This window comes from Argopecten irradians, chromosome 7, assembly GCF_041381155.1.
Source record: "Argopecten irradians isolate NY chromosome 7, Ai_NY, whole genome shotgun sequence".
In the NCBI taxonomy this organism is placed as follows: Eukaryota; Metazoa; Mollusca; class Bivalvia; order Pectinida; family Pectinidae; genus Argopecten; species Argopecten irradians.
The window spans coordinates 31561832-31583376 of NC_091140.1; the positions used below are offsets into that span (position 1 = coordinate 31561832).

General features: G+C 34.1%; 1 protein-coding gene across 1 annotated transcript; it reads left to right on the forward strand.

The window, feature by feature from the left end:
* The first annotated feature begins 2826 nt into the window (after nucleotides 1-2826).
* On the forward strand, nucleotides 2827-15979 carry LOC138328144 (uncharacterized). The gene is made up of 6 exons (XM_069274795.1): nucleotides 2827-3300; nucleotides 5740-5886; nucleotides 6467-6593; nucleotides 8758-8916; nucleotides 10582-10775; nucleotides 13241-15979. Exons 1-6 carry the CDS (start codon nucleotides 2906-2908, stop codon nucleotides 13242-13244), a joined length of 1026 nt encoding a protein of 341 aa, XP_069130896.1. The 5' UTR covers nucleotides 2827-2905; the 3' UTR covers nucleotides 13245-15979.
* Nucleotides 15980-21545: the final 5566 nt, after the last annotated feature.

A 21545-nucleotide genomic window follows, 5' to 3' on the forward strand; every position in this document is an offset into this window, starting at 1 on the left:
AATGTCACATTAGGAGGTAACGGATCCTGAATAATAGGTGATCAAATGGTTATAATAGATTTTTCCACTATCATTCTATACTAGCCAATGGAACACATGTAATATAATCCGTATATATATGCGCATATATGATACAAATTAAATATTTTTCATGTGAATATATTATCATTTTTTTAATTTAACCTTGTGATAATTATAATGTGAAATTTATATACCTTTACTATTTTCTCTATTTTTTACCAGTACCGAAATGTCATTGCCCTTCAACGTGACGTCAAATGGGATCTTATTATCAATAGACGAATCAATGTTTTTGCAAAGCATAAAAGATAACGCTCGTGTGTACAATTTGTTAGCCTGAATATCTTGTACAGATACATAACCATCCTTTTCCGGAAACAAATGGGACTGCAAACAGACGAAGCAAAGGTCATTATATAGCTAACAGTCGCTATTACGTGGAATATCACGTACTCAACACTTATTGTTTGTTTTATACGCAATGTCAATACTGGAAATGACTCGTGTGCGGTCAATTATCAAAGCTTTTAACTCATTCCATATGGTTTTATAGAACACCAGAGTCGGTACGTAACGCTTAATCAAAAGGGTTCAGTCTTTATTCCGATCGTTTCCTTCGTAGTTTTGACTTTTTCTGTGTAAGTGGTCTTCTGATAAGCCGTTTAAAGCTTCTGTCGTTCCGAGGTTCTGAGACAAAGTCATTCTGTCAGACAGTTGTCTGATCTATGACATACTGGCTTACACTTATTACACACTCTATGTCACTGTATGTACTAGTTTATGCAACAGGGACAATGGTACCTAAAACCTACCAGCTCAGGCGAAGAGGATAATTATTAAACTTTTTTATTCTAACTACTAGTTCACGATAATAAAAACAGGTTAATAAATAATAGAAATTGATTTTCTTATTCAGACTTTTAATAAAATGAAAATTTGATATTGAAATATTAAGTTCGAATAGCGTCGTACTTACCTGTGAAGCTAGAACGATAACAGAGTGACAGAAACATAGCCTCTGTAACGTCTGGTAACAAAAGAGAGGAAAGAATAATATATAAATATGATAATTTCGGTTTTTTTTTTTTTAAACTGACGAAAGCAGCAAAGTTAAATGTTTATTTTTTGTAGCAAGTGTCAAACATTTTCATGTGTAAATACATAATGTATAGCTTAATTGGTTGTCCATTTATACCAATACGTAAAGGGAGACTTGCTCCGTAGGAACGTATAAGCTTGATAGTGTATATGTCTATGTATAGCATTTCTGATCAAAGAGAGAAAACTCTTATTCTACTAAGACTAGCGATTGGGACCATCTGAATATAAAAGCAATGGATTGTCATATTGTACATAACAGGATAGTGTATATTTGAATTCGATAGTACTAACTGAAAATATCAGTGGCTCATTAATCAATTTCGATTAAAAATATAAGTAGCATAAAGTCTGTATTTATTTCTGTAGATAACAAAGATGATGAATACGAATTTATAACATTTAAACAAAATTACCTATATTCCACAGGATAGTAGAAGCTTCTGAACATTAATGGATTTAATCACAAGGATAACAGTATAATGAAGTTTAACAGATCGTACATGTCTTATACGCAGGGAATTTATTTTTCTGTTATACGAGCAAAATCGCTCCGATTCAAAACTTTGGTCAGAAAGTTAGAGAAAAGTAACAGAGAGTGCACACACAAAAAGGTATCGGTTTGTCTAGAATTATGTATAGCATATGCTCGTCACTATAAAATGCCAATACAAAGGGTATTTTCAGTGACTTTACCTCCTTTTCTGGCAAAACTGCTGGCGGCCGCCATTTGATTCGTGAAACACACCAACTACAGGACCATTTGATTCCCCACCGTGTAATATTTCACTTTTAAATTAGGTCTTTCTCTGGTATCTGTGACCAAGCCAAAACAGCATCGATAACAATATAGCATTTTCACTATATACAATTTCAACTGTAAAATGTCAATAGTTCAAAATGAATGTATACCCAATTTTCATTTCATTTCGTAAATTAAATTACAAAAATGTTTAAAAAGGAATCTCTTACTTTTTGACAATGTGGATAACCCATTATCGACTTTTGTTCAATAACACAAGTAATCCATTGGCAATATCCGCTTCAAGAGCAACCTCCTCCCTCACCAAGTCGAAAACAAATGCCATTTATAGCTAAAAAGAAAGCTTTCATCTTTCAAGTTTCTGCTTACATACATCAACCCTTTTCTTATAGTCTGGAAACATTTGTCAAAACATTGCGGTTTTTTAGAACAAAGACCTTTCTACTTGATCAATACTTCCTCATAAAAATCATTTAATGGAGTTTGAAGAAATCCTTATACACCAAACTTTACCAGAAACATGCATGGCCCCAGAGCCTTTCTGTTTACAATATACAAATTAAATAAAAATTAAACAATAAAGAGGCACCTGTATTGAGCACAAAAGATACTGATAGAGATATGATCAAACAGCTATCTGCAGCACGGAGAAAATCAAAGACACTAATTATATAACAGTGTAAAACCCATGACAAATATATACATGTACAATGCATGTAAATACTTACATACGGTGATAATTTGAGTACTGTACAATGAAATATGCAATATTTCTTCACTAATCATATGAGCCGCGCTCTTAGAAGGCTTTGCCTTTATTCAAATTATTTAATGAGATATATTCAGATTGAATTATTAACTCAGGTGTTTACTGAAACCGACTATAACGACACAATTCCGGATATTCTTGTCCGGTTTTACACAAAATTATAGCTTCACTAAAAACTTCCGGTTTGTTTGTTTTTATAATTTTGTCCTATAAAGATGCTGAAAGCGTGCACATGTACACACAACTAATATAAGATGGCGTCGTATTCAACGGAATATGTGCCTTGTAGCAAGAGACAGAAAACTCTTCCGAAGTCTGTTTCTTCTTGGACAAGGGAGACACTTGAATCGCTCGCAATATTTTATGATGACAAGACAACAGACATTTCGTTCTTCGAGGATCAGTTAAAAACTTTGAATATTGTACAGCGTGATGTTAAATTATCCACTAACTTAATTGATTACATAAAATCTTTAGTTAAAAAATTGTTCACACTTTCCGTCGATACGGAGGACGATTTTGCGGTAAAATTGGACATTATTGAAGATTACGAGCGAGTAATTTCGGATATTGAGAAATTTAACAAGTCTGTTAAAGAGATGAGAGAATCAATGCGTGAAGAACATAAGGCAAACACATCTTTGGTGGAGTAAGTATATGCATGTATTTTGATAGGGTGGAGAGGATCATTGTTAGAGTTATTCAAAAAGATTTGTAGGGATTTCCTTTACGGATGGAAAATCTACTGTTATTGTTCTGTCTTTTTCTTGTAATTATACTTAGGATTAGCCGTTATGGTTAAGGTTGAAACAATTAGTCAAATTCTCGTAGCCGATAAGAATTGCTATATATGTAATAATCGATTAAAGATTCTGTTAATCGTTAATCGGAACATACATAATATAAGTGCATTGTAAGCTGACTAAACAGTGACATATGAATTTCTGAATAAGTTTTATAGTTGTTTTACCACTATATATATGTGCACATTTTGAGTCTTACAAAGCATAATATATCAGACATGCTTATTAATTGAAATGTGGATGTGTTGAGAAAAGCTTGCAACACTCTGTTTACCAATTCCACTAGCGATTGGTTTGGTAAATGTTGTTACGTCATGGGAGGCCTAGTAATAGCCGCAGATACTTGATTATATATAATTAACCATTACATGCACCAATATTTATCAGGTCATCTGACCCAAAGGATGTTTCGTCTGTCTTTGTCTGCTGCAGTAATGCACATTTTGGACTTCTCAAGTTCCACCAGTGGGATTAAGCTGAAAATAATTCAAACTTACCTGGAACCATCCTTTGATGATCCTGACCAAGTGTTGTTATTTTTCGAGTCGATCTAAAAGCCAAGATGGCAGCCACAGCCGCCATCTTTTCAAAAAACAATTTGAACTTCTTTTCTAGTTCTAACTACGATTAAGCTGAAACTTGCCTGGAATGATCATCAAATGGTCCCTTCAGTCAAGTGTTGTTATTTCTTCAAGTCGATCCGAAATCCAAGATGGCCACCACAGTCACTATCTTGAAAGCACATTTTGAGGAACTTATTTGTAATAACATCGCACAAAAAACGTTAAGCCGGGCACTTACTGCAACAAAATTTAAAAAGACTAACACATGTATTCAAACATCAGAATAATGCAGCAACAGAAAAATAATGGGTGCTAGAAAATAATGATGTGCTTTTAGTAAAAGATAACTTAAAATATGGAAAACTAATAAATAACCCTTTTGAATAAGTCTAATAGTTCCTAATAGTTTAAGAATGAAAAGTAACAGATGTGGGCTACTAGTGGATTCTTGTACGTCGTACTTGGTATGTGTATTTGTATTGTAATATATAAGAATGATATGACTTCTTGTGAATAACTAAAAGACCAAGAGACCTGTTCATTACATTAGGCCTATAGCATGTTGGAATTGTGGGCTACCAAATTGCAAGTTTGTTTAAATAAATGACATTGACCTTCATTGGAGGTGACAGGGGTCTAATATGCTAATGTATTTAAATGACTTAATTCTTTTAAATAAATAAAAAACCTATACCTAAAGAGCTGATATTGGGTCTGTAGCATGCTGGAATGAATTAGGACTACCATTTGCAAGTTTGTTGAAATGAATGACCTTGACCTTCATAGGGGTGAAAATTGGCGAAAATGTTTTAACAACTTTTTGCCACTAACTAAATTATAAGAAGCCTAGAGACCTAAAATCAGATCTGTAGTATGGAATGTTAGAGCTGCCTTAAGGATATAGCTATATAACTACATTATCCTGTTATATATGAATTATTAATCTTTCAAAGATTTCTTGACAATAACTAAATATAAGAGTGCCCTTATATTGTGTCTGTAGCATGTTGGGATCAAGGTTTTCCAACTTTAATCAAATCAATGTTCTTGACCTACTTTTAAGATCAAAGTCGTCAAATATATAGGAAACTTACAGTTTCTACTAAAGAGCTCCATGTATTGCCTCAATTGTTAGCTAATACTAGTGTTGGGAATTGGTAGAAGTTTTATGATTGATCATCAGGTTTGTGTACCCAATCAATGATCGATTAAAATCGATGATATTTGACCGCGTACGTTTTCCAGGAAAATTGTACAAACTTTCTTCTATAGGCCCACATGTTGCCATGTTCCCAGGTCACTTATGCTTTCACAAATAAAATCATTCTCCTCTTAACGTTTACATTACTACAAAGTGCTTATGTGCTCTTCAATTCGTTTAGATGCTTGGTATTTAAAATGATAAGCAACAACACAAACAAGTGATTGATTGCGACAAGTTTTCTCTGACATTTCTTGCTTGTTTTACTGACTGGCTAATTATACACTCTCGTTTATCATGATATCGGGCAATTCCGACAAAACTCGATTACAGATTTCTTAATCCATTAATTGGTCAAACACCCCAAACCAACGATGTTCAATGAACTCGATTAATTGGACCACCTCTAGCTAATACTGTGTCATTTGACTGTGTTGTATGTGCCAATAATGAGATGACCGTTAATGCCCAGGGCTTCTTGATTGATCATGATTTCACATGTTGTTTGATTTCTTTTCCAGGTTGTTTGAATCCTGCTGTGTTGAAATACGTGATTTCTACAAGTTCTTCCTACGGTTTCTAAATGACTGTCTTTTAAATGATATAAGAGAAGGTCTATATACACAGCTTTTTATGAAGTTTACCAAAATGTTTCTTATGGATCCTGAGTAAGTATGATTTTATTTTTAAGAAAAATGATAAAAATTAGAGGTAACATAAACATATTTTGAAGTCTTCTCTTGTACTAGCAGTGCGATTTAGTTAAAACTCACCGCCCTGAAATATTCATGACCAAGTGTTATTATTTTCAGGTTGATCTGAAATTAAAATAGCCTAAAATCTTTAAACAATGAAAATCTATATCCATATTAAATAATTTCTTCTATGAAACTAAGTATTAGATATGTATGTAGGGCTCATATCGCAGTGGTAGCATCCTTATTGAGTGGACGTTCGAAATTGTGCAAATGGTGGGGCTGACCCCCAGGAGGGCCTGAGAGGTGGCACTAAAGGTGTCAGTATGAATATATAAATGCCTTCTCTGAAACTAAGTAGAAGTTTTTGATGGTAATATAACTGATGAAAATAAATCCAGGTGGGCGATACAATACAGGCCCTCTGAGCCTCTTGTTTTTTTTTGTGTTTTTTTTTTATTTGATTTTTTTTCTAATTTGATGAAAACCATGCATATGTATGTCCAAGAGTGTGGTGTGAAAGCTTTGAATATTTCTTTCCTTATATATGCAGACCAGGCGACTTATCTGCTGAAAGAAAAGTCCAGGTTCTTGATACAGATGTTTCCAGTATTCCAGATGTTCTCTTCTTCCTTTCTGGAGTTCATGCAAGAGTGACAACGATGGTGATGTCATCAGAGGTAAACAATATAATGTGTATGTATATATATATATATATATATATGATTATGAAATTCTTACAATTAACATATTAAATGCATTATAAGTTATCAGTATGTTATATATGGTATGATGTTGTATTCCATTACATCAAAGAAATGATGAAATGAATAGGAGATTAATAGCAAGTGAATGGAAATAAAGAAATCATTTCTTTTGTGAGGACAAATTATGGATTTGAACAAAATTTGACCAGAACCATCCTAGGAGAATAGGAATCTATATTTAGATCATCAATAATGTTCAAAGACGTATTGCAATCACTATAACTACTTACAATATACAAACTGACCTCAATCACATTGCTGTTGACATTATCAACATATGCATTAATCATTTTGTAAAATCTATTTATTTAGCTAAAACCTCTTAAATTTGGTCCACAGTTTGGTTTGGTACACTGGGGTGTACATAGAATGATAGCTGAAATAAATGTAAAACCATCTTTTACATGTATCTGCAGAACTCAATTTTAGCCCATATCACATGGAGTGCTTATAATTTTAAGTCATCTGACCCGAAGGGTCAGGATGACCTATAGTGATCATGCTTTGTTTGTCATCGAGTGCCATGCAAAATTTTTTCATTCAAACGTCTTCTTCTCAATAACTGAAATGCCCAGTGTACTAATATTTGTCCTGTGGATTGCTGGGATGAAGGGCTATATAGTTTGTTAGAATCAATGACCTTGACCTTCATTCAAGGTCATAGGGTCAAAGAGGCAAAAATCTTCAAACCACTACTTGTCAATCACTCCAAGAAGCCCAGAAACCTGATATGGCCTGTAAAATGCAAGGATGAAGGGCTACCAAGTTTGCTCAAATGAATGACCTTGAACTTCATTCAAGTTCACATGGGTCAAATAGACAAACCCTTTAAATGTCTCCTTGTAAATAACTGAAAGACCTAGAGACTTGATATAAGGCATGTAAGATGGTGGATTGAGGGCCAACAAGTTTGTTCAAATGACTGTCCATGACCTTCATTCAAGGTCACAGGGGACAAGTAGGCTAAAATCTTTTAACAACTTCTTATGCTTAACTAAAAGTCTTAGAGACCTGATATTGGGCATGTGACCTGCTTGGATAAAGGGCTACAGAATTTGTTCTAATGAATGACTTTGACCTTCATTCAAGGTCACAGAGGTCAAATAGGCTAAATTTTGAAACAACTTCTTGATAATAGCTTAAAAGTCAAGAGACCTGATATTGGGATTGTGCCATGCTGGGATGAAGGGGTACCAAGTTTGTTCAAATGACTGTCCTTGACCTTCATTCAAGGTCACATGGGTCAAAAAGGCTAATTTTTTAAACAACTTCTTGAAAATAGCTTAAAAGCCTAAAGACCTGATATTGGGCCTGTGCCTTGTTGGGATGACGGACTGCCAAGTTTATTCAAATGACTGACCTTGACCTTCTTTCAAGGTCACAGGAACTTGAAGGCTAAAATCTAATTCTTTGAACAACTTCTTGTGATTAATTAAAGGCCTAGAGACCTGATATTGGGCCTGTGACATGCTGGGATGAAGGGCTACAAAATTTGTTCAAATGAATGACCTTGACCATCATTCAAGGTCACAGGGATCAAATAAGCTAAAATCTTTTGAAGCCTTTTTCTTAATTAACCATTAGGCTTAGAGAACTATACATTAGGCCTCAGTTGTTTGTTAAGTAGGAACCATGATTACCAGATAGCAGACGAGCAATTCATGCCCATTGGGCACTTGTTGCTGAAACTTGCCTGAAATGATGCTTACATGGTCCCGACTATGTGTTGTCATTTTTCAGGTCAATCCAAATCCAAGATCGCCATCACATTTTGAACTTCTTCTCAAGTTCTACCAGTGTGATTTAGCTAAAATTTGCCTGAAATGATCCTGATATTGTCCTGAACAAGTGTTGTTATTTTCTGGGTCAATCCAAAACCTAAAATGGCCACCATGACACCATATATACTCTAATGAATTTCCTATTTGACTGTTGCCAAGGTTGTCATATGAACTTTAAGGCCCTTGGGCCACTTGTATTAAATGAATTCAGTTATCTGTCATCCACAAAAGGTATCGTTAAATGTTAATTGTACGAATAGATAGTATCAGTTTAGTTTGACTTTATCTGCTTTCAGGTCAAAGAAATAGGTCTTTCATGTAGTGGTGAAAAAACATTCCCAACAAGTGTGGAGGATTCGAAAGTGTTAGGTCAGCATGGTGGTCAACTACTAGCAGAAATCTCACAATCAGTATTTGGGAATAAAGTACTTGGAAGCATTTGCATGAAAACAAAGGTAAATGTGATCAAATTTGTATGATAACAAAGACATAAAATAATATCTGTATGCTGTTAGAAATTGTGGATATCTATATGTATTAACCTGTCAGTTCTTATCCTTTTTAGCTCACTTGTAGTGGCCTGAAGGGCCAGTGAGCTTAGTCATGGCGCAGCATCCGTCTGTCAACATTTTCTATAAATTGCTACTAGTCAAAGAGTTGTATTGCAACCAAATTTGGCCAAAGACATTCTTGAGTGTAGGGGAATAGAGCTTGTATGACTTTTGGCTCTGACAACACTGGGGGCAGGAAGGGCGGGGGCACAATAGGGGAATTAAAGGTAAATTCTTTAAACCGCTACTAGTCATAAAGTTCTGCGTGGATTGTAACTAAATTTAGCCAGAAGCAAATATAAATTTGGCTCTGACCCCATCAAGCAGAATGAGTGGGGCCCAATAGGGAAATTAGGGGTAAATATTTAGATTCATTCAGAAAAAAACCTGATGAACCTGTATTCAGAACATCACTTGGCATTACAAACTAGGTGAGTGATACAGGCCCTCTGGGCATCTTGTTGAATCAGCAAGTAGAGGAAGATGATATTACACACAAAGGACAGTGTACAACACAAGAGGGACAAAGCATAATGACTCCAGGTCAACCTGATAAAATGTAAAAAAATGATAATAGATTTAGTATCGTAACTGTTTTTTGTTCTGTTAAGAATCCATTTTTACCCCCCCCCAGAAAAACCAATTAAATCTGTTTTTAAGCAGCTCATAAATGAGTCCAAATGAAACTTGTGCTTAGGCCATGGGCACACAAATTCGTAATGAATTCATTTAATCAAATTTGGGAGAAAATGCTGGCCAATTAAAAATGACATTTTTAAATCTTGCGATACAAAATTAACAAAAAGTAATTGAAATTAAAATTACATCAGCCATTTTTGTAGTTGTCGGTTTTTGGTATCACAATATTTTCAATTCTTCCTTTTTACAATTTGTGCCTTCACGACCAGATTTATTTTATGCCAAATTTTCATTGGAATCAGTTCGTTAATTTCAGTTTCAGCAACCCATGTCAATAGAAATTAAGAATAGCGTCCGTCCGTCAACATTTTCTATAAATTGCTACTAGTCAAAGAGTTCTATTGCAACCAAATTTGGCCAAAGACATTCTTGAGGGTAGGGGAATAGAGCTTGTATGACTTTTGGCTCTGACAACACTGGGGGCAGGAAGGGCGGGGCCCAATAAGGGAATTAAAGGTAAATTCTTTAAACCGCTACTAGTCATAAAGTTCTGCGTGGATTGTAACAAATTTAGCCAGAAGCAAATATAAATTTGGCTCTGACCCCATGAAGCAGAATGAGTGGGGCCCAATAGGGAAATTAGAGGTAAATATTTAGATTCATTCAGAAAAAAACCTGATGAACCTGTATTCAGAACATCACTTGGCATTACAAACTAGGTGAGTGATACAGCAAATAGAGGAAGATGATATTACACACAAAGGACAGTGTACAACACAAGAGGGAAAAAGCATAATGACTCCAGGTCAACCTGATCCTTTAGGTCTATAATAAGCCGAAATTTTCATTGTTATGAGAAAAGCATTAAAAATGATAAAAAATGATAATAGATCTGTAGGAAGTAATTAACTGTTTTCTGTTCTGTTTCAGATCATTTTTACTCTTTTGGATATGAAAAAGGATCACATTGAGCAGATAAAATCATCTGGAAACCTGGACACTAATCGAGGAATAATTTACATTTCTAGGCCATATGACTTTCTTAAATCTGACGATCGGGACAAAATTTTGGAGCTTTTTGCCTTGCTCGGTTTTGTACAGTCTCGTGCCTACCAATATTTGAAGTATGTGTTTTCAGTATTTCATTGCAACCAATATCTTAGAAATTAAGAATACCAGTATAACAATAATTACTGTGAAGTTGTATCTCCCCAAGAAGAATAGATTAAACTGTTTTTAGGCCAAGAAGGCCAATAGTCATCACCCATGGTCCGTCATCTTGTGCCATTCTTAAACTTTTCACATTGTGAACATCTTCTCTAGTTCTACTAGTGTGATTCAGATGAAACTCATCTGAAATGAACATGACTTGGTCCTGATCAAGTGTTATTTTTCGGGTTGATCCTCAATCCAAGTTGGCCACATCATAAACTTCCTCTAAGGTTCTGCCAGTGTTATTTTGCTGATACTTTCCTGAAATGATCCTGCCATCATCCTGACCAATTATTGTTATTTTTTTAATTGATCAGAAATCTAAGATTGCTGCCATAGCTTGAAAACTCATTTTGAACTACAGTGTAATTTGTCTGAACTGTATGTTGACGGGACCAGTCAATTGTTTGGTTTACTCGAAATATGCATGAATTATGAAATTGTGGAAATTTTGACAATTTTGTACATTTTTTGCAAAGTTTTTGTTTTCGTAACCATAGAGCGCATCCTTCAAAAAACGTTTCTCCTAGAGATGAACTGGAAGTATATACATATTCTCAGTAAATATTAAGTTTGTTCAAGGATGCACTCTATAGTTTCATAGACAAAAACTTGTCAAATTTTCCCGGTTGTCATAATATATTTATATTTTGGATGGTTACCATGGCAACTACAGCTGCAAAATTAGAAAAAAGTTGATCAACATAGTTGAATCAGAGATATACTAAATATTTAAAATACAACAAGATAATCACTAAATAACAGTTTTGAAAATTTCACGAATTTTGGGGCCCCAAAAGGGGCTTAAAATACAAAGTCCTTTTTGCTCTGAAACCTTTGGAACAGGAGGGGTGGGGCCCAATAGGGGAAATAGAGGTAAATTCTTTAAATCGCTACTAGTGTTAGCTAGGGTTCTAATCGGACAGTAACCAAATTTGGCCAGAGACCTCCTTTGAGAAAGGGCAACAAAGTTTGAATACAAATGTATATAAATTTTGGCTCAGACCCCCTGGGGCCTTTAATTTGCTACTTCATGTAGTCATAGCGTTATGCATTGACTGAATGGAGTGCAATCAAATTGAGCCAGAAAGATCCTTATGGGAAGGAACGAAGTTTGTAAAAATTTTGACTCTGACCCCCTGGGGCATGAGGGGCAGGGCCCAGTAGGGAAAATTGAGGAAAATCCTATAAATGGCTACTAGTCCAGCTTTCTGCAGGGATTGCAATCAAATGTGGCCTGGGACATCCTCTAAGGAAGGGAAACAAACTTTGTATAAATGTTGCCTCTAACCTCTTGGACAAGAGGGACAGGTCCCAATAAAGAAAATAGAATTAAATCCTTTGAATTACTACTAGTATTGAGTTCTATATGGATTTTAACCAAATTTGGTCTGAAACATCCTTTTAGGATGAGAAACAGAGTTGTATAAATTTTGGCTATAGACCACCTGGGGCAGGAAGGTTGGGATGAAATAGGGCTAAACTCTTTAAATTGCTACTAATCATAGTTCTACATTAATTGTGACCAAATGTGACCAGAAACACCCCCTAGGGAAAGGGAATAGAGTTTGTACAAATCCTGGTTCTAACCACCTGGTGTTTGAGTGAGGCTCAATAGGGTAATTACCGGTAGAGGTGAATTTTTAAAATCCTTGAGAATAAAAACAATGATGCTGTGCTCAGAAAATTACTTTGGATAACAAACCAAGTGAGCGATACAGGCCTTCTCGGCCTCTTGTTCTTTTGATATGAAGCTTCCTTTGGTGAAGGGAATAACTTTTTTGTCAAGGGTTGATATTTTTTCCTCAGAAACCAGAGGGGTGGGGCCCAATAGGGAAATGTAGCAAATTCTTTAAATTCCTTCTTTCACTTGGTTTGAATCTTTATTGGATAAATGAGAATTAATCTTGTACAAATGGTTGGTCTGGCTTCTCAGGGGCTTGTGTGGGGTCGAAAGGGAAAATGTAAGCAATTTTTAACATCAATCTGTAAAAATGAAGGGATTTACAGTCAAACCTGTCTATAACGACCATTGAAGAGGAGACAGAAAAAACGGTCACTATAGACAGGTTGCCTTTATAGACAAGTTGAGGGTTTCGTGTCAGCTACCCAGTAAATGTGACAGAACTATGAATGCTTTACAAACCTACTAATGCATGTATATGTTTGTGTTATGATGAATAATTTTAGGCTGAAACATGTCTATTTATTTGTGTGTTTTCTTATTAATTAATTGCATTAAACATGTTTGAATGGGGGCTTTCAAAAACAATAGGGAATTCAGATCATAACAAAATGAATTCATGTTTATATGTATTATAAGATACTGGTAGTACATGTACTTACTAATATACTTTTTTCTGGTTGTTTTTGTCAGGTAATATCAGTCCAGACACCCTAAAGTAAATTTGATAGCAAAGCTGCTGTTTGTATAAGGAGCAATGGAAGAAGGTCTAACCCTTGCAGGCAATAACTTGTTTAGATGTAAAGTTTAAATATTTTGTTATTCCATCCAATTGTAGATCATGTTTTCACCTCATTAAAAGCAGTTGATAAACTAAATATATATTTTAAACTTTTTAAAATGTTTTTTTTTCTTGATTCCGCCATTTGACTGTATTCCAGAACAGCTGAAAATTAGAAGTATGATTTTGATGTCCTAGCGAGATTACTACATATAATGAATTATGCTATTCTGTACCGCTGAAGATAGCAACAGCAACAAAGTTATGTTAAATCACCGTAAGCAGCTTGTTCGTGGGATCTTAACAAAATGACAAACACTAACTGAATGAAAATGGTCGTTTATTACACTATAACTGACGTCAACATCGACCAAGGACCAATAATCCCATGGGTGAACCAAAAATAATTCACAATAAAATTTAAATGTAGGTAATTTGAAAATATAAAATATCTAGCTATTTTAGCATGTTATAATTTTTATACTAAAGTATTTCCCGAACGTCCCAAGACCAATGATCCCATGGGCGCTGGGATCTAACAAAACCATGCAATGATCATAATGTCAATTACACAAAATTGACCATATAAACTTACTGTTTAGGATTTCTCTTTGGTTCACCTTTAGACCAATAATCTGAAGGTGAGACAAAACCTACATTACTGATAAACTTTATAGAACATTGACTATACAAAAACTGACAAATACATTTTTGTACATTTGCCACTAGGTGGGGTACAACCCTCCACCGTAAATTCAACCGGATGTACACCCATCCAGCTTGCAGTGTAGTAGAGACTGTCTGTCAAAAACCTTAAAATGAAAGTACATTGTTACTATTGACATGAACAGTATATACCTGTTCTTGGACCCATCATCCAAAGAACCAAAAAACCTATACATGCATTTCATTGTACGAGACCTAGCAGTGTTGGAAGACGAATGTATTTTCTGTAAGCAGATGACCTCCACCTACCCGTCACTTATATCTGATAATCACATATCCCTAACATGTGGGCTGGTGTAGTCGCACCAATGCGGAAACAGTGCCTTTTGAATTTTTAGGGGTCTAGCTTAGCCTCACAACAGGGTAGTTCGGAGATATTGAGAGAAATATGCCCTTGAAACTGGAATATGTCCTAGAAGGACAAAAAGGGCACATGGCATATACCCGCGAAGATTTGAGTAATTTAGCACAACTTTAACTTGACAATTTTTAGAATGATTGTCATCGTTACCGGGTTACAGTGGTGACCTTTGAAATGTTGCAAAGTAAAACTTAAATTGGAAATAATCCCTTGCGATTTAGTGAATGTAAGATGGTAAATCAGTTTTCGATTTCTGAGTTATCTCCCCTATACGCAAAATGAACTGTGGGAGGCTAAGAGGAAGATAGCTTGCAGTGTAGCTCGTTCATACAAGCTACCTGTGGTATATTTTAAGCCAGCTATAAGCTTAGGCAAGATGGGATAAGTGATAGGCAAGCGAACGTCCGAGACTTGATTAAGTATGGAATAACCCTTTAACATCTTTTGTATTACAAAATTATTTTCTGGGTCAGTGTGACCCACCAGTTTGATGAAATAACCGATAGCTGAAACATACGTCATAATTGTTGATGATGCCAGGCCTTGTGTAAGAACTGTAAAAAATAAAAAATGATAAAAACTGTACACTAGTAGGAAATCACTCGGATTGGAAGTCATTTCTACAGCAAAATTCTCTAACTCATGATATGCTTTATCATACACTTTCCTTGACTTTTAAGCGAGTGCACTTGACAATAACATTTTATGTCTCATGAGAGTGTCCACAAAGTTGGTTTATAAGATATTCTGGCTCCCTGTTGGCCTCCGTGTATTCTCTTAGGAAATCACTGATCTGAAAACGTTATAACATATCCGCAACAGTATTTTGGACTCAAGGAATATGGAGTGCTTTAAAAATAATGTTTTTAAGCATGTCAAGAACAATCTGCGAATAAGGAACGTTAGGTTTATCTTTAGTTTTTTGCTGGTTTACCACTTTTACCACAGCTGAATTCTAAGAATGAAATACATTTATTTTTCACTCTATCGCCCCTTGTTTCTATAGCTATTACTCACAGGGGGCCAACTCAATGAAAAAAAGATATTGTCATACATTTTTTTTTGTATTTGATGGATGGACTGATGAGTATATATGACAGTCATGTGATTTTTTTCAGAAAATACAAGATTTGGATAATGAAAACATCCATTTTCATTGAGTTGGCCCCTGTGCTATTACCAAAGGGAAAAGTTCTTTTACTGATATGTGGTGTGGAATAGAAGAGTCTGCCCATTTGCCACAAAACCAGGAGTTTTGAAGTTTTGAAGTATCTAAAATCAAACTGTCATCATAGGACCACCCATCAAGTAACGTTATTGTCTTCCCCTTAATTCTCACCAATTCTTCCAATAATCCAGTGCAAAAAGTTGAGCAAAATGAGAAAGTTCGCGGCTACTATTTCGAGTTTTAAAAAATATGCATATGACTGAATTAAGAAATTTTTAATCTCTATCATTGCGTGAAATAATCAAATTAATTACACTGAGCAGTTGTGTACAAAGAAGGACAAGTTCATTGTCTTATTGAATCGACTGTTTGTGAATGGATAAGTATTAAAAATAATGTGTACTTGTATACAAGATTCATAGTTGTTTTATTTTCGTCTGTCATTTCAGACACTGACTTTAAGTGAATAGTCGGTCAAAGAAAACCAGTCTAAATGCGTTCATTGGCCTTCCAAAAGTTCTCACATATTAATACGACAGTCAAGTTCTGCTTAGTTTCCCAGTTCTGACCATTAAAGTAAAGAAAAGTTGAAAGCATTGAAAGCGAGGCTGCGTGGAAATGTAACCACGGATATTGTGAGCTGGGAGGACGTTTTAGAATTTCCATACTTTAAATTAATTTCTTCGTACGCAGACAGATTTTGACGAGAGATTTTATTTTTCCATTTCATAAGAAATTATACTGGATACATTCACACCATTTTTACCGACTTTAGCTATCCTTGCCCGACTGTTCACTTTAAAGATGCTCCACCGCCGACAGACCAAAAATGATATTCATCATTTGAACAATAATTGGTGTTTAATTGTGTATATAATAGTCTAAATAACACAAAAAAATAATATAAAATAATATATGTTGCCTTTGGTACATGCGCATTAAGTAGTTCATTTCATATAAGATATAGTGGTACGGATTTTTTTCGGGATGCAATTAATTATTTTTTTCATATTTTTAACTTGAAGTAAAATTAGAAGCTCAAACTTTTCAATGGTGGTAATGGTGTAAAGTAAGTAACTTTTGTAACTGAAGAAAAATACTAAATCGTCTGCTCCTGTTTTTAATAGTGAAAAAATACCATTTGTCAGCGGTGGAGCATCTTTAACCGACACCTATCTTCTCCGACACTTTCAGGTTTCACTGCATTTCGTATTTGGTTGATATGGACACAGGGAAAATATTCCTACCTTCTTCTAAAACACTTATAAATATTAATTAATACTGATGTTTTTAGAGTGTCTTTTCCCAAAATAGCAAAGCTATGAAGTGCACTGTGTTATTAATGAGGCCATATATTTTTCATGAATTATATAGATTAAATGATACATGCGAATGAATAAATTAATCATTTAAAAAAAGTTTTTAGAACATTATCATACGTGAATATTTAAGAGTCTTAAATGCCTGAACTTGACTTCAAAATTCATTTTTCAATGTCATTCCATTTATTGTCGAACTAACTTTCAATAGCTAAAAGTATATACATGTATATATAATATATTTTTTTTACTTCTTCTTAAATAGTGTATGTAAATAACCAAAATTGTGTTTGCATTTTAAGCCGTATCTAGACTTTGAATACGACATCACTCAATCCATCAATGTCACAATTACCTTTCATGTTTTATCTGGTAGTCTGTTTGTGAGTTGTGTGCAATCATGTTATTTTTACGAGATAAACGCCTCGCTCATCATTAAATTCAATAAATTATATCACTGAACGTCGGTACAGTTTTAACCGCAATAACTAGAAACAATATTTTTTTACATACATGTATCAGATATCAGTGCTACGGGCCATTTATAACCAAGCATGAACATAATCAAGCATTTTCTATGGTGGTTATGTTGGAATCCAAGAAGGCATCGACCCATTGATGATATCTCTTGGGTGCAGCAATGATTTGAATTTGTGCTTAAAATGCTCTTACTTGTAAAGTTTCACAGGTTTTTTTTCTGATTTTAGCTCGTTGAATTTTGTTAATAGGTTTGTCAGATAAAATGTTTTCAGTAGTAAATTTACATGTATATATATAAACACAATAACCCATCTTAACGTTTTAATGTATATGGAGTAGAGGTAATCTAAAAATTAGTAATTTATATCAATATAAACTTCATAACACTCGTTTAGAAAATCCCATTACAATTTCATTGATTTGAGTACGTAGCTCTTAGCAAAGTCTATTGTTGATCGGTGGGTTGGTATTAGAAAACGAGAATGCTTTTCGAGTATTTTCAACAAAAGAAAATCGAATTTGCAACGAATCATATCGATTCAACAGTGCCCAATATAACTATTTAAGTCCTACGCAAATGGACTATTAACTACATGTACCTATCGATTAATGAAATATTATGTGTTTAAACAAAGGCCAGAGTTAACAGCTAGTAAATAGTATTTAAAAGCCAAGTTCAGCGTGGAATTCGATGTGATTAAAACGCATATATTGACAATTCGCTTATCGTCAATATTATATATATATAAATTACATTATATTCCTATAACGCGGGTCGAGTTATGCTTTCTAGCGTCTTGCTAACATTACTTTTAAGTATATGTAACATCATGACTATCACAACGCCGCACCACAAAACAGCGAAACGAACCTTCATTGTTAATATCTGTTTACACAATGACACTTACAATTGTTTGGTATTCTTACTCCATCATAGACAATGAAATAAAACATTTTATTACATAATTTGTTTACACCATTCTATATATGAAGAAATATAATATTTTCAACAATTACACCGACCGTTCAATAAAACCTTGTTATATTGCACGGTTCGAAGTTATATTGCACGCTTCCATGGAAACGTTATATTGCACGGTTCGAGATGTTATATTGCACGGTTTTAGGAACACCTCGCTGTTGTTGTCTAGTTTTGTAGAAAACTTCCGAGGAATTGCAAGTAACAGTGAGTTACGTTATTATGACGTCACAAAGGTTCACGCTCTATTTCGCGCTGGATTTATAGATCTCGAATCAAGCACGTCATGTAGACGTTTACTGTACCGAGTAAAGGACGGACACGATGAACGTATTAAATCAAAAGGCTGCAAGCAGGTCTAATAATGTGAAAACAGACAATAAGACATCCAAACCGGTGTTACAACGTGACGTACGTGGGCTATACGTCAATCTTCAATAGGATATTAAGGTTTTTCCGTACAGTACAGTGTTGATGATTGTGTTAAGACAACTGATCGTCGTATTCGTTTTATTAAAAACATATTCAACTGAAAAACTGGTGATTATGCAATAAAACAAATATTCCATGGTTACTGTGCTCCTGTTCATAATATTTACCCCTCGGTGAGGGTAATCAACAAATGTTATATTGCACTCGGCCTTTGGCCTCGTGCAATATAACATTTGTTGATTACCATCACCTCGGGTTAAATATTATGAACTAGAGCACAGTACCCCATTGAATATTTGTATACTATCTTTATAATTGTAATTAGTATACTACATCTTTCATTTGTTTCGGAAAAGTAGTAAACTTTTAAAGACTACATGCATAGGAGACTAAGCAGTACCCACAAATCACCTGCTCCTTCGGTCTGATAATGGAGCATTTTAATGCATAAATAATTAAAGATATAATGAATTTGTTTCCCCATAGTCCTCTTTATCAATATCTAGGTTAATGTAAAGAAAACTAATTAATGACCTCATTTATTTAAGTTATTGAAGTTATGTTACACTGTCATACTCTTCTGTAAATATTCATTTTTTATATGATAAAACAATATAATTATCCACTAGACAATATATTTTAATGTTAACAAAACTAATTAAACGTCAGCATTTTAATTTTTATTATAAAAACATCTTAATTTATATTCGTCAGTGTAATAGAAAAGGGGATAACAATCTCTATACTGGTTCATTACATCGAATATATTACCAAGTAGTCATGAGTTATGTAGTCTGATATATATTATAGTTAAACATTGTAATATAAGCAGTTCTAGCGCTGGGATTCACCTTTAATTAACCCAGCGTCCATGATACACGCTAATTGACGATAAACGTCAAATTCATCAACCATGAAAGTAAATTAGATGAAGAAAAACTACCTGCCAGTTAACATAACTAGTACACTCAAAGGGAGCAGTCATTGTACATGTACCTACTTATGTGAATAACATTTATTTCTTGTCAATAAGTTTCCTCATTCGCAAACAATACCATTAATTATATTCAGTGTATAATATCACTGAAACAATATGAAAATTTTCAGAAAGCAATAATTATCCATCAAAAAATCACTTTACAATACATGCCTTTGCCATGAGTCAAGAAAAAGACGACACCACCATACGATTTTTGATATCGTAAAAATGACGTCATTCCGAATAATTTGACTCCAGGTTATAGCGGGACTGAATGTTAGGAGTCAAGTTAGAAGATGTTCTGTCAGGTGTGGAACAAATTTACGTGATCGCATTGAAGAATAAAGCACTTGTAAGTTTATCTGGCAGTAGCTATCCGTCAGTGTGTCGGCAGTTGCAGGATGAATATATCTGTATATTGTAAGACTGTTTTATCTAAGGACACCTGGAATCTCGGTTGCCATTTCTCCCTGTGAATAGGTATTATTCCTATTCTTAAGCTGAAAACAACGCGTAATTTGAGATTGTATTACCTTTTTTAATTTCTATCTCAAATTGTGACAAAAAAGTTAATTCTATCATCTTCATTTTTGATAAAAATATTGATAAAATAAACATAAACTAACTTCAATATAAATGTAAACTGAACAAACAGGCATGCAATGCAGACTTAGGAATAAAGAAGTGGTACAATTTATCACTTTGGGACGCTTAAAGCCTCTCAGTGATAAGTAAAATAATTTGAATGTCATTGAAAATACCTTAGGGTCAGCTACATATTGAACGCTATTCAGATCATCCTTATATTTATTAGCTCATGGTAATTTTAGAGGTTAAAGGCATAATAATACAAATTAATGGATTTATTGTTTAAGTCTTAATTAATTAGATACAAAACAGGATATGATAATTTTACTGCTATTGCATATAAATCTTTAGTTAGTGAATTTTAATTCTGAGAACAGGTGAAGAAGAAGGTCACAGTGACCTTGTAAAGCATCTGTACTATTTTAGCATTAACACTTTAAAGATTTTGCTGAAGTAAGTATGAAGGATGATGATAACTGATTCCATTCCGGAGACGTTGAGGTCCATACGTGATAAATACACAATATATAATCAAATAAAAAATCTTAATAAATTTTATTGACATCACCATTTCATAACATACTGGCATCTATCAAAATACATAAGCACGACAAAAATTATATAGCTACCATTATACATAAATTAACATACATTTTCAATTGTATATGGTAAACACCTCTCTGCATCATACATATGTATTATGTGTAATAGATAAAAATCTTAAATCTTATTCAACAAATGACAGAGCTTCATTACATTTGGGAAGGGTTTTTTTTCAGTAAAGCAGTTATCAAAACGAATTGATATATATATATAGTGTCGCGAAAAGTTGTTGGCATACAAGTAATATACACGTACATTACATAAGAGACAGGCAGTAATTCATCCTATTTGTTATTGTATTTCCAACACCATAGATATTGCAAAGAAGGGATACATGTATCACTTTGGGCCGTTTTACTGCCACCCAGTGATAAGCGAAATAGTTTGCATAAAGATTTCTCACAGTCAGCTAAATCTTGTATTCAATTCAGAACATCCATTTTTTACTAGGTTCATGATAATTTCAGATGTCAAACGGTAAAAATTCATATTTTCATTTTCAAGTCCTAATTAAGTAAATATCATAATAGATGTAATATTTTTTGCAGTTTTTGCCTTCAAATCTTCAGAAGAAAAAATGAA